Raw genomic sequence first — 14159 nt, 5'->3', positions numbered from 1 at the left:
AGCATGCAGAGGTCCAGACTATCCAGTCCAGGTCCATTTGGGCATTCTGTAACCGAACAGCTTTTACGTAGTGGATACACTGACTTATTCCTCAGTTTTGAATGGATGTATCCCAGCTTGAAAAGATTAATTTTATGCTTGTTGAATTCGCTGAACACAGATGCAACTGCATCTTAAGTTCAATGAAGACAAATAGAATGTCAGCATTCTTCAGATTTTTTTTTTCCATAATGTTAGAGGGGAAACTTTTTCCTTGATAGTGGATGAAAACTGACTTTAGACATGGAGCTGCTTCTATTTTAATTGTAATTAAATATGGGAGAAAGTTAGGATTTTTGCTGAACAACCACTACCTTGCAATTCCTTCTTGCTCAGCTGACAGTTTCTTTAGTTGGCCAACATGTGCAAAGGACTAATTGTACCTTTTGTCCTTTTGCTTTTCACTTATCAGTAGATCAAATCATACACTGCATGCAACAGCAACTGGTTTCGACTGACTTACTGAGTTCTTTGCTTCTTGGTAAATCCCTTGATTATTAGTTACACTGATCATTTTATCTTCAAGTTCTGCCTGATGATTAGGGCCCTAAAAAAAATTCGTGACTGTGAAAAAAACATGTCCCGGACCATGAAATCTGGTCTCCACCATGAAATCTGTACTTTTGTGTACTTTTACCCTATTCTCAAAATGGGGGGTGGGAGGGGTGTCAAGATCCAAACAGGGGGTTGCAAGGTTATTGTAGGGGGGCCACCCTGAAGAGCAGCAGCGGCTAGACAGATGCCAAGCGCTAAAGGCTGTACTGCTGCCAGCAGCAGTGCAGAAGTAAAGGTGGCACGGTATAATATTGCCACCTTTACTTCTGCGCTACTGCTGGTGGTGGCACTGCCTTTAGAGCAGTGCGCCCGGCCAGCAGCCACCACTCTCCAGCTGTCCAGCTCTGAAGGCAGTGCAGAAATAAGGGTGGGAATACTGCCTACAATAGCCCTGCAACTCCCTTTTGGGTCAGGACCCTCCAGTTTGAAAAATGGTGACTTAAGGACTTTGTGTGTTTAGGTTTTTAAATACATATTCATGCCTTGTTATAATACCATGAAATTTAAGATTTAAATATCTGAAACTATGAAAATTCAATATTTTTTAAGTATGACTTTGAAATTTACCAAAATGGACCATGAATTTGGCAGGGACCTACTCATGATCACTCACAATCTTGAGATAATGCAGCCAATTATGTTTCCAGGCATATTATTTGACTGTTTCTTTGAGTGTCACCAGGAATTTGGGTGTTTACATGCCCTGGGCATTCTTTTAACAAGGCTTCTGGATTATTGTGATTATAAAAATACTTCTGTAAATCTACAATGTTTAATCAACATACTTTGTGCAAGATCTTGTCCAAGTAGATTTAGCCAATGTGACGTACATCCATACGTAACCAAAGTGTCGTCATCTTGTTCCAAATCACTTCTCACATATTGCATCTTTTTCTCATTGTCTGCCAGGTAGCTCTTAGCAAACGAACTTTATGGCTATGGTGCTAATGCCTTGGCTTTTCTTGCTAGTGTAGCACAGTATGTTCCAGGTCTTGTTACTTCCAGTATCAACCACTGACACATAACCCTCAGTTTCCCCTATCTGCACACAGTTATCTCTGGGTCATTGTGAACATTACTCCAGCCATCCTGTATTAATGTGACTGCTTTGCTTGTAATCCGTTGCATGCTTCTACCCTGAAGTCAGCAGTAACTATGTCTAACAGCTCACCTGCTTTCAACTGAGTGCTTTGTAGTCTGGCCTTACGCAGGTGATCATTGCTTGAAAAGTTGGATGCTCAACAGATAAGGGAATATCACAGCCATACCAAGTTGCAATTTTCAAGTTTCTTTTGCTTCAGTGTCAGTACCTTCATCCTCAGAGTCGGATTCTAATACTCGCATCTGTGTAGCCAAAGCCAGTCATTCTGGTGTTTTTGTTCTTTCCATTGTATTTTGCAAAATATTTCTCATACAATCTGCCTTCCAACTCACGTTGTCTTTGCATTTTCTAAATGCAAGACTCCTTGTCATCTTCATGAGCTTTTTCAAAATTAGCCATGAATTGGGTCAAGTGTTTTTCCACATATTTTACTTGAGTCACTGTATTCACCGAGTTCAGTTGCACTATAGCCAGCCAGTTCAAGAGAAAGTACTGGACTGGACAGTTAGTTTGGTAATTTTCCTCAAACAGAAACAGCAGCTTCTGAATCCGGAAATCCCTCTTTGCTAAACATTTTCATTGCTAAACAAGGAATTCCCAGATTCAGAAGTTTCAGTTTTTGTTTCAAGTATCCAAGGCAATAACATACAGCCTTAAGTTGAGGCTCTTTTGTTTTATCGTTTTTAATTAAAATTAGATCATATTATTGCAAAACTATCCTCAAGTTGCTATTTTTCAGTAATTGTCATTAATTTATTCTAATAGTAATATTCTTCCCAGTTTCCAATTAAAAGGGTTTAAAACAGTATTTACTAATGCCTTGTCCTAAACTATTTTTTTCCAGGAAATTATCAACCCTGAAAGTCTGTCAGTTTACTGTCTGAGTTTTAGTGTACAAAATTTGTTATAATTATGCACTATAAGTCATCATGATTTTCTTGTAAAGTAAAGGTGGAAGTTTTTACCTGCTGATATTTTCTGAGCTCTGCTTTGATTGGGACCGGAATTTTATAGTTTTCCAATTTTTTTCCATCCAATAGTTGCTCCAGAAAATGGCGCTCTTTGGCTTTCAGTAGGATTAATTCTTCAGACATGTTCGGTGGATCTGGAATGCCAGCCTGAAATAATAAATGATTAAAAAAAATACAGTAACCTTGTACAAAACCTTATATAGAAAGTGAGCAAATGCAAACTAGAGTCTCACATTCACCAGAAGAGTTAATAAGTATATAGCATTTTTGCAAAGTATTTTTTAAGATTGTATATTCCCAAAGGCTTCTTTTATCACACATTTGAAAAAAGGGCACTTGCTTGATCCCCTGTAGGCTAGCTCATCCAAAGTTGGAGAATTGACAAAAACGGAACATATCCTGAACATTTACCAAAGGAAAACTCCACTAAACTTTTGTACACAAAAAAGAGGAACATAATTATGTGGAAGTTAGATTGTTCTGCCTTTACTTAATAAGGTAGCTTCACCAGTCAGCTGATAAAAAACTGACACCTTTTCTTCCCAAGCTACAACCTATCCCCAAAATCTAGTAGATAACTTTCCAAGGAGTACTCAAATTCCAAACTATAACCTAAAATGAGAACTAAGTAGAAAGGTAAGATTCCAATTGTTGGAGGGATGTGAGAGAGTACTACGACAAACCAATATCAGGACCTTTGATAAGACTGACAGTTGCAGTTCTTAGGCCAAAAGGCAAAAGCAGAGAATTGAAAACACTGAGAATCTATGGTGAATCAGAGAAATATGTTGAGAGGAGGTTTTAGGTTGAAGGTATGAATTCAATGAAGGGATGAAAGCCTCCTGGCTTCATGACAGCTGTGATGGACCAATTGCTTGCAAACTGCAGGCTCTATATGAGCAGTCCACAATGAATCAAAAGGACTTTTTGTCAGCCTATGAAATTTACACGTAGCCTTAGGAAAGGCAGGTTTTACATCAGATTTCACCTGGATTCTGGAGATTAATGCCCTAATATTTAAGTGAACCGGGAAGCAAACATCAATCTCTGCCTGTGCTTATATGGGGGGAGGGAGAGAGAGAGACACACATACTTTGTTTCTTTGCCTCAGAGAGGGTTAGGGTAGATGTCACTGCCTTCACTAAATGTCTGTCTTCTGAAGGAAATTGTCTGGCACACTACTGAGCAGGAGGCTGAGTATTGGTTAAATTTCACCTCAGGATAAGGGTGCAAGTCCAGAGAACAATTCCCTTCTTCTGAGCTTCTGAGGATAGTGGGTCTACAAAAAGTGGTGGTTGGGGCCTCTGTACAAGCTTCAGTGTCACTCACCAATGAGTGCAACAGGACTAATAGTACATAGGGAAATGAAGAATCAAAGAATATGAATGAAGCCAGTCCCAGACCATAGCTTGGCAGTTTCCTGTCTGCTCCCCCATTGTTTTTGGTGCAGGGAAAAGGAGACGGCAGTGATGACTGTAGCTGCAATGGACAGAATGGAACCCCTCTCTTACTGAGCAGTATGCCAAGCCTACTCATGAAGCCTGACTGCCTGAAGAAGGGAGGAAGACAAGAGATTCCCTTCTGCCTTGGTTTCCTGGAAGTCAGAACGTAAAAGCCACTCAATGTTCAGACTCAGGTGGCGGGTGTGTGTATGCATAATCCCCTCCATAGTCGTCAGTCACCACTTCCCGGATTGATTCAGTGCTGGGTAGGCAGCCCCATAGCACCAAACCTGGGGGCAGAGTGAACTCAGTGGACCTCCCTACTGCCTAGAGGGCGAGTGGCTGTAGATGGCCGGAGAGTCAAGCACCTTAAATATATTTAAAAATCTGGCCCAAAGGGCCTACTCTGGTCAGTGCCATGTCTGTCACCTATGAAGTGCTTTGAGATTCCTCTTTGACTAGCTGCCTACATCTTTACTTAGCTGATTGGTTGACTCAAGTGTCTGATCTCTGTCAAGGTCCAGAAGTGACTGATTAGTGGGGGTGGGGCCGCTAGCTGAAGTGAAAAAGGCTCTGAAGTCTTGTATAAGCCACATGGTAGCGTTATCTAATAAAGGAAAGGCACATGCAACCCAGTTTTCAGATTTTGTACTCCAATTAGAAAAGCATGCAACTTCATTTTGATTTTTTAAATGCATTACCTGTTCACCCTATTTTATACTAAAAACAAAAAGAAGTGGAAGTCCTGTGTCAACTTATAGCAAAACCATTTATCATGAAGATGTACAATACAGTAATGATAAACTGAATTGTTTACTCTGTATTCTCTCTTCCAAGCATAGTTTCCTAGTCTTATATTTTCATGGCTCGTTGGAATGAATATTTGAAATTAAGTGATCAGAGAAATACAAGAACTGTGCACACTGAATTAACTTCCAAATACAATCTCACAACCACTTAAAAAATATACATTTCACTGTTCTGGTTGATTGGGAGCCAATATATATATCAGAAATTCCATGTTTGTTCACAGCTCTTTTACTGACTGGAAGGGGCGAGGGGAAGGAGAGGAGAAGAGTAGACAGATATCCTACTTTATTTTTAACCATATAATACAAAATGAAAAGTGTTACCCAATTTTCCTTTCTATGATCTCACCTCCTAATTGGAGATATTTGGGTTGCCCTTATATCCAGAAAACACTGGAGGCAGTTTACACTTGCCCACAACTTTGATATGCCCCTTCATCCCTCACACAAAAGGAGTACTTCCAAAGCTATATTAAAACACTGAAGTGCTATTAATAGATTAATTCAAATGCTTACTCAGCTCAAAGCCTTATTCAACTAGAGCTGAGAATACGCCATCACAGAAATCCAAGAATTTAACTCTGATTGGATGCATCGGGAGGAAAAGAAAAGTTGAAGAAAGAAAAAAATAGGTAGCAATCCTGACATCTACTCCAAACAAACATTTGGGATACTAGTTTTTCCTTTCCACTCACTGGTACTAATGCCTAGACCACTGTCCTGATAAAAGGATATTGCTGCTGAAGATTAAAGGTTCATCTTGTAAGTAATCCATCAGCACATTTTGTAAATGCCTAAGTAGCACCTTTGCTTATTTCTTCTGTGGCAGCTACTGACCTTTCTACCCAACCCTTCTAAATCTACTGGGCCCTGATCCCTTCTGTAATCAATCACTCTGTCTGCAGCTGCATATGCTTCAATGAGGCAGTAACTGATCCACGTAGTTATGCAGGATTTAGATCCTTTTAAGAACAGATGTTTAGAATGGAAGGAAAAAAAAAAGATGTAACCCTGAATTTATCAGTTCTAAGTTAAAATTTAACAGCTTTTTCCCCCCACTTCTGATACATGTAGCAACTTTTCTTTCAGCTGAGGCCCAAACAAAGGAAGAGAAATCTCCTGTAATATATGAAAGAAATGACTAGAGTATGAAGAACAACCTTGCCCTTCTGTGGAAGGCACATTAAGGTGCATCTTCTAAGAGAGATTTCGGAGTCATCTTGTCCAGTGGTTCTCAACCTTTCCAGACTATTGTACCTCTTTCTGGAGTCTTGTGTACCTCAAGTTTCACTTCCCATAAAAACTGCTTGCTTACAAAATCAGACATAAAAATACAAGAGTGTCACAGCCACTATTACTGAAAAATTGCTTCCTTTCTCATGTTTACCATATAATTATAAAATAAATCAACTGAAATATAAAACTTGTTCTTACATTTCAGTGTATAATATATATAGAGAAGTATAAACAAGTCGTCTGAAATTTTAGTTTGTACTGACTTCACTAGTGCTTTTTATGTAGCCTATTGTAAAAATAGACAAATATCTAGATGTGTTGCTGTCCCCCCTGGAAGACCACTGCGTACCCATGGGGGTACATACACTCCTGGCCAAGAATCACTTTTCTTGCCAATGCATTTATTGGGAGGAAATATAGGGAATTAGGTATCACCAGCATGAGCAGATTGGCTGTTACAATGTATAGCCCTGCAGAGGGGTACTAGATTGAAGAGACAGACAAAACTGTTCTGTTAGATAGGCACGCTTGCCCAGGCTTCCCCCTCCCCCACAGCTAGATCTCAAATTGACAAGGTAAGGTCCACAGAGATGCCAGAGCCCTATTTCTTCAGCTTCTGTGATGTCTCCTCCTAGATAGATTAAATCCTGCCAAAACCCAAGAGGGCTTCTGTTTGGTCTGCTCCACCATTACAAGTAAGGAGCGGTTTGTTTTTTTTAGTTCCTGCTAGAATCCAGTTTTTCCTGTTTGTTCAATTATTTCACGCTACCATGCTGCACCAGTAAGTGTTCACAGACTTTATAATAAATTAATTCAAACTCTTAGAATATTTTAGTTAATATTTATTTGAAAAAAGGAAATCAAGAAGGAATTAAGTGCTGAGATAGGAGTTGCTGGGTTCAAGAACCTATACCAGCACAGTGTCCTTAGTCTTCTTCCTCCACCCCCACAGTTTATGTATTCGTTTTTTCTACCTAAATGATGGCTTGCCATCCAGTCATTAACACAGATATCAGACAAAGCCATCTCAGTTTCCTGGGTTTTATATTTTAAACAAATTAAAAATAAAAAAGTATTAAACTTCAATTCTAGTCTGAATGCATATACCATTCAAAAAAAAATCTTGTCTTTAATAAAGTTTTAATATAAAAACTTAAAGTGCCTTATAGAAGGTCTGGCTTTTAATTTTAGTTCCACCGCTGAGCACAGCAGTGCTGTGCTAATACCAAGGGTTTCAAAACAAACTTGAGCAAAAATAACTAAATAACATAGGCCCAAACTATTTATCTAGTTATTAAAACAGCTAGTCAGGGTGCTCAAGTTTCTCTATTTTTTAGAATGAAAATTTTGCAGCTTTAGTTTCTTATTACAAGATCTTCCTTTAATTTTTTGGATATTGGCAAATCTCATTCTAAAATGTTTAATGTTTACATTTAGTTAAATTCGACAGGACACATTTGTAGAATTAAAGCAGTTCAGACAGTTTCTTCAAAAGATTTTTCTAATTGGAATTGATAATTGTCCAAAGGCTCCGATATAATTCCTCATGAATTATCGAGACATTTAATTTATTAATGAAGAATTTGGTTTCACTTATTTATAACCTTTACACTGAATATTTAATATGAATACATGCAATTGATACCATTGTCTAACCTTACATCCTTGTACAGTATATTCATTAAATTTCATCCAATGAAGAGTTCCTCCCATACTTTTTCTAAATCAGAGTGGATTATTCCACTCATGCGACAGTCCTATTTCAAGGTGAGATCAGAATGAATTTTGCTCATTTGTACCAATTTGTGACTACTCAATTTCTGTACCTCCTTTCAAAGCTCCAGGTAGCCACATTTTAAAATGAAAAGAAAAAATTAAAAAAAAGGTAATTTATACATCAGCATTAACAGTGAATTCTTCTTAGAAGTTCACAGACAAATGGTTCAGAGGAAGAGAAGGAGGAGAGTACCAAGTATAGGGCCCTGGGGAACATCGAAGGGTGGCTGAACCCTAAAGGAAATGCAAATGAATGGCTAGGGATACAGAACCACCCAAATAAATAAATAAATATAAATACAGTACTCCAAAAGAACAAGGAAGAGGAGACGTGGAGCAAAAGAGTGATGGACAGTGTAGTGCAGGGGTTCTCAAACTGGGGGTCGGGACCCCTCAGGGGGTCGTGAAGTTATTACGGGGGGGGGGTCACCTCACTTTGCCTCCAGCATTTATAATGGTGTTAAATATATAAAAAAGTGTTTTAATGGGGGGGGGGGGTGTCACACTCAGAGGCTTGCTATGTGAAAGGGGTCACCAGTACAAAAAAGTCTGAGAACCCCTGGTGTATGTCAAAGACAACAGATAGGAATAGCGGCCGGGGGGAAGGACTCTGCCAAGAGAAGGTCACTGCAAAACTTTAGTGAAGACAGCCTTTGTGGAACAGAAAGCCTAAAAGCCAAGTAGCAAAAGGTTAACGAATTTTAAAAGGGCTGGACCAGACTACATCCTGCTCATGGAATTTAGGAGGTGAACTAAGGGGCAGTAGTTAAAGAGAAGTCAAGTGAGAGTTTTCTCAGGGCAGGGGAAACCACATTTGTTGTTGTGATCGCTGGAGGGAGCCGATCACACCACTCCTTTCCAACCTCTTTCATAAGCTTTTCCCCCCCAAGCCCAACGGTTTCTTCACCAAAGGTATCTAAGTCAAACAAACAGTTCTGAATCCCTCTTATATTGTTGGCTTATTTGTTCTGAAAGCTCACACACATTTGGTATCCAACATTCCCTAGGGATGCGCTTTTGGGCAGTCTTCCACATCAGGAAACAAATTCTCTATGGTGCTCATGTGTTGCATTAATATTACAAAGTAATTCATCTAATTCAGAGGGAATGTCTTCCCAAATCAGAAAAAGTTAAGATATTAAGTTATACAAAATCTTGTTGACAATTCTCAAAAAGCTGCAATTCAGTGATTCATACATCACTGGTGAAAATCCAATGTAAGTGAACTTTGAAACTGTGTTTTATTACCATCTACTGGTGAAAAAAATAAGTTTCACACAAACATAGCATTTTCTAGACTGCAACACTGGGGAAAACCTTAAAATATACAGAACTAAAAAGTACAAGAGATTTAATGGTGTTAATGATAATTAAAATCAAGATCAGATAAAATGGTTGTCTACCTTTTGCAACTTGTCCTTTGAGATGGGTTGCTCATGTCCATTCCATTCTAGGTGTGTGCACACTCATGTGCACAGCTGTCAGAAACTTTTGCCTTTGCAGTATCTGTGGTGTCGGCTACAGCGCCTCCTTGAGTGCTGCACTCATGTGTCAGTATATTAGGCGCCTCCGACTCTACACGTTCTCAGTTCCTTCTTGCTGGTAACTCCGATAGAGGGTAGGAAGGCGGGAAATGGAATGGACATGAGCAACACATCTCAAAGAACAGTAGCTACAAAAGGTAGGCAACAGTTTTTTCTTCGAGTGTCTGCTCATGTTGATTCCAATCTAGGTGACTCACAAGCAGTATCCTCAGAGGTGGGCTCGGAGTTCACAGTTTAGCAGCTTGTAGTACTGCCCTACCAAAGCCAGCATCATCCCAGGCCTGCTGGGTAAGTGCACAGTGGGATGTGGATGTATGGAGGGACTATCAGGTGGCCACCTTATAGATGTCCTGGATAGGCACTTGGGCCAGAAAAGCTGCCGAAGAGGTCTACACGCTGGTCGAGTGGGCAGTTACAATTGCTGGGGGTGGCACTTTTGCCTGATTGTAGAAGCAGTGAATGCAGGCGGTGATCCACCAAGAAATTCTTTGAGCAGACATTGGGCAACCTTTCATCCAGTTGGCCACTGAGACGAATTGCATCAACGTACAGAATGGCTTGGTGCTTCCAATGTAGGACAATGCCCTCCTGATGTCTAGAGAATGCAGCCTATGCTCCTCCTCTGACTTATGTGGCTTTGGAAAAAAGGTAAGCAAGCGTCCTGGCCCATATGAAACAGAAACCACCTTGGGCAGGAAAGTGGGGTGTGGCCTCAGCTGGACCTGGTCTTTGTAAAAGACTGTTTAGAGCAGTTCTGGAGGGGGAGCATCCTAATCTCAGAGACCTGAATGGCAGATATTACTGTAATTAGGAAAGGAGAAAAAGAAGAGAGCAAGAAGCCAGAAGTCTGAAATGGGATCTTGTGAGCTGTTACAGCATCAGAGTCAGGTCCCATGGAGGAATGGGGTCCCTGACGTATGGGTAGAGGCGCTCAAGGCCCTTGAGGAACCTGGCAGTCATGTCCTGGGCAAAAACAGACCTTCCCTCGAGCGGTGGATGGAAGGCCAAGGTAGCTACCAAGTAGTCCTAGACAGACGAAAGGGACAGGCCTTGGAGACCGAGATGCAGAAGGTAGTCCAGGATTAACTGCAGTGAGGCTCACTCAGGTCGAACACCTTTGTCTAAGGTCCAGCAGGTGAACCACTTCGATTTGGCCAGATAGGTTGCTCTGGTGGAGGGCTTTCCACTGACCTGTTGGACATCAGCTGAGCACTGCTGCTCCTGTACATTTAACCATGCAGGAAATTGCCATGGTTCTGGGATAGCAGGTCCGGCCTGAGTAGTAGCTGCAATGGAATGGCCAGCAAGAGGTTCAGGAATGTGCTGAACCAGTGCTGGCGTGGCCAAGTTGGCACTATGGAGGATTACCTTGCCTTGCCCGGCTTGATCTTCACGAGAACTCTGAATTAACAGTACTGGGGTGAAGGCGTAAAACAGAGCCCCCTGACCACAGGAGCAGAAAAGCATCTGACAGGGAGCCTCTGTCGATCCCCCAAATTGAGCAGAAAAACCATGGCATTTCCTGCTCTGTTTGGACACAAACAGGTCCACCTGGGGAGTTCCCCACTTGTGGAAGTGGAAGCGGAACACTTCCGGATGGAGGGACCACTTGCGGTGAGATGAGAAGGTCCTGCTAAGGCCATCTACCAAAGCATTCCTGGCCCCGGGGAGGTGAGTGGCTATGAGATGGAGGACGTGCTGCAGACAGAGCCCGAGGACTTCCTGGCAAAGGGCAGATGAACTGGCTCTGCCTCATTTGCTTGAACTGCAGGGTGTAACCTGAGGATATTACTTCCAATGGTCCGAAGTTAGCCGAGACCAAGCCAATCAATAGGGGCAGAGGCGGTCAAGGAAAGAGAGGGAGGGTGGATCCACAGGCACTTCCTCCAAATGACTGTTTCTGGCCTCCTTGGTTCCTAGGAGGGTCAGACCGAGCAGACTAGTGAGAAGACGATGGCTGTCGCTTCTTAGACCCTTTGTCTCTGTCCTTCCTCCTGCAGGAACCCGATTGGAGACATCCTCAAGGCCTAGACTGCAGGGGTGGTGGAGGCAGAGGGTGGAACGGTTTCCTGGCCTGCCAAGGAGTGTGAAGGCCCAAGGAGCAGAGGGTAGCCTGGGAATCTTTAAGGCTCTGGAGCCTTGAGTCTGTGAGCTTGGAGAAGAGCTCCCGCTCCCTCAAATGGGAGGCCCTGAATAGTGGCCTGCATCTCCTGGGACAACCTGGCAAACTGCCGTCAGGAACTGCATCTCATGGTCACCACGGAGGCGACCACCCTGGCCACTGAGTCAGTAGCATTCCAGGCCATTTGGAGGGACCCCCTTACCAGCGCTGTGCTCTTGTCCACTGAAGCAGTGAACTCCCGGGCTTGATCTTGTGGGAGGGCCTCTTAACCTGTGACATTCCCTTAAATTCAAAAATTGTATCAGCCCAGTGGTTAGACACCCAAAATTGCAGGCTTGCTGTTGAATAAATCTTTCTGCCAAATAAGTCCAGTCTTTTGGCATCTGTTTTTGGCATGCCACTGATTTGGCCCTGCCTGTGCCTTTCATTAACAGCCGACACAACTAGTGACACTGCTGGAGAATATGTATACAGATATTCAAACCCTTCTGCAGAGATGTAATACTTCTGCCAGCTTCTAAGACAGTGGAATGGAAGAGGGCGTTTGCCACAGCCATTCTGCAATTTTAAGGACTCCTGGGTGGATGTGCAATGCAACCCAGGCTGCAGTGGTGGAGGATATAATTTTAAAGAGGTCACCTGACTCTTGAAACCTCTTCAATTTGTAGGTTCAAATTAGCAGCCACCCTTTTAAGGAGAGTCTGGTGCTCCTTGAAGTTGTCGAGGAGACTGCCCATTTGGGAGGGACTCGCCCCCACTTTGTCCAGTGACGAAGACTGCACCGCCTATGGAGGAGCAGGTTCCCCCTCCCTCTCTGGGGACAGCTCCTTCGGTGCTGGGGTTCAGTGTGCTTTCTCTGCATTGGATTCAGTACCGTGTTCCGACGACGGTGCCGGTTTGTCCGAGGTGGCCCAGGAGGACTGGTGGGAAAATGGGACCAGCATTACTAGCATGTCCCCATGGGTTCCAGTACAGCCATTGAGTGGGCCACTGTCCCTGCTGCCACGATGTCACCACAGGTCCATGCCAGTCTCACTCACTCATCGGTGGCGAACCATCCCTCCTTGGTGAGGGGCTGCTTCCAGTTTGACTCGAACCAATCCTCTTCTGGTGACCAGTGCGGAGCCATCAAGGCCTGAGTCTGCCAACTGATTCTGACTGACAACCAGCGAGGCAAGGGCAAGGAACGGCACCTGCCCGACGAACAATACCGGGGGAAGGGGACTAGTGCCATGACAAAGAGTGGCCCCGGCCTGGCTGGGATCAAAGTCTGGGAGATCTGAGAGATGGTGACCTGGGCTGCGGCGATCTTTGACATAAAGCTCACCGGTACTGATGGTATGGGGACCAGTGCTGCAACTCCTGTGTCTCACGTCTTGTAGAGGAAGAGCATGTTGAGGACCTGGGCCTTCTGGTCAGAGAGCTAGGATATGGTACCAGGGTCCAAGGCCACGGAGATGGAGATCTGAGCCTGCAGTCCGGTGACAGAGGATATTCCACTGCCTTATGAGGCAGTACCATGATCAGCTTGCCCTTAGATGTCGGGGTGTTAGACAAGTCTGCCACCTGGTGCGGCATCTGCGGTTCCAGTTGGCTTACTTTTTCTTTAGCCTCCGGGGCTGCTTCAGGCAATGAGGGCTCTGGGAGAGACCGAGGTCCCCTGCGGCTCCCTGGAGTCAGATCTCTGGCCAGGTTAGGGGTGGGGTCTGACCTCTGCTGTACACCATGAAGCCCTGGGAAGGTCACATGGCCTGACATCGGTCATTTGCCCAAAGCCCCTTTCCCTTCCAGTGCTGCAGGGCTCTTCTTTTGCTGCTTCTTAGGCACCAGCAAGGGGGACTAGTGCCGAGTGGAGCACTTCGCACTGAAGTGCTCAGCATGGTGTCCAAGTGGGAGGGCTCCGATGAAGGACAAAGTGCAGCCTACATGAGGAGGGCCCTCAAGTGGATACTCTGCTCCTTTTGGGTTCTAGGTTGAAAGTTTTTACAGATTCAACACTTGTCCTTTCTATGGGATTCCCCAAAACAGTTAAAACAGCTGTCATGGGGGTCACCAATAGGCATCGGCCTACTGTATGACAAAGCAGGGAGAACAGGGCATGCCCTACTCCAGGGCGAAGTCCCAGGTGGGACTTTAATTACTAAACTAACCTAACACTTAACGGCTAAGTACCTACAAACTATATACAAAAAAGATAAACCAGTGGTTCTCAAACTGTGGGTCGCAACCCCATTTTAATGGGGTTGCCAGGGCTGAGGTTAGACTTGCTGGGGCCCAAGGCCAAAGACTGAGCCCCATCACACAGGGCCAAAGCTGAAGCCTGAGGGCTTCAGCTCCGGGCGGCGAGGCTTAGGTTTCAGTCCCTCCTCTTGGGGTTGTGCAGTAATTTCTGTTGTCAGAAGGGGGTCGCAGTGCAATGAAATTTGAGAACCCTGAGACAAACAAAAGCTGTAAAGAACTGATAATGCTCTTGCAATTTGCAAGACAAGGTGCTCCAAACAACGGGAGGTAAGAAGGAACTGAGAGGACGTAGGGTCAGCGGCGCCCAATATACATGAACGTG

At 43.6% G+C, this 14159-nt stretch overlaps 1 protein-coding gene across 2 annotated transcripts in view; it reads right to left on the bottom strand.

The window, feature by feature from the left end:
* BTAF1 (B-TFIID TATA-box binding protein associated factor 1) overlaps positions 1-14159 on the bottom strand; it is a 98960-nt gene that overhangs the window by 23459 nt on the left and 61342 nt on the right. For both annotated transcript variants that reach the window (XM_030568390.1, XM_030568389.1), the window contains exon 26: positions 2662-2814. In XM_030568390.1, the coding sequence (XP_030424250.1) occupies positions 2662-2814 (153 nt within the window). The remainder of the gene's footprint in view (positions 1-2661; positions 2815-14159) is intronic.

Source organism: Gopherus evgoodei, chromosome 7, assembly GCF_007399415.2.
Source record: "Gopherus evgoodei ecotype Sinaloan lineage chromosome 7, rGopEvg1_v1.p, whole genome shotgun sequence".
In the NCBI taxonomy this organism is placed as follows: Eukaryota; Metazoa; Chordata; order Testudines; family Testudinidae; genus Gopherus; species Gopherus evgoodei.
The sequence above is the reverse complement of the archived record's forward strand: the minus strand, read 5'-3'. Positions and strand labels throughout refer to the sequence as shown.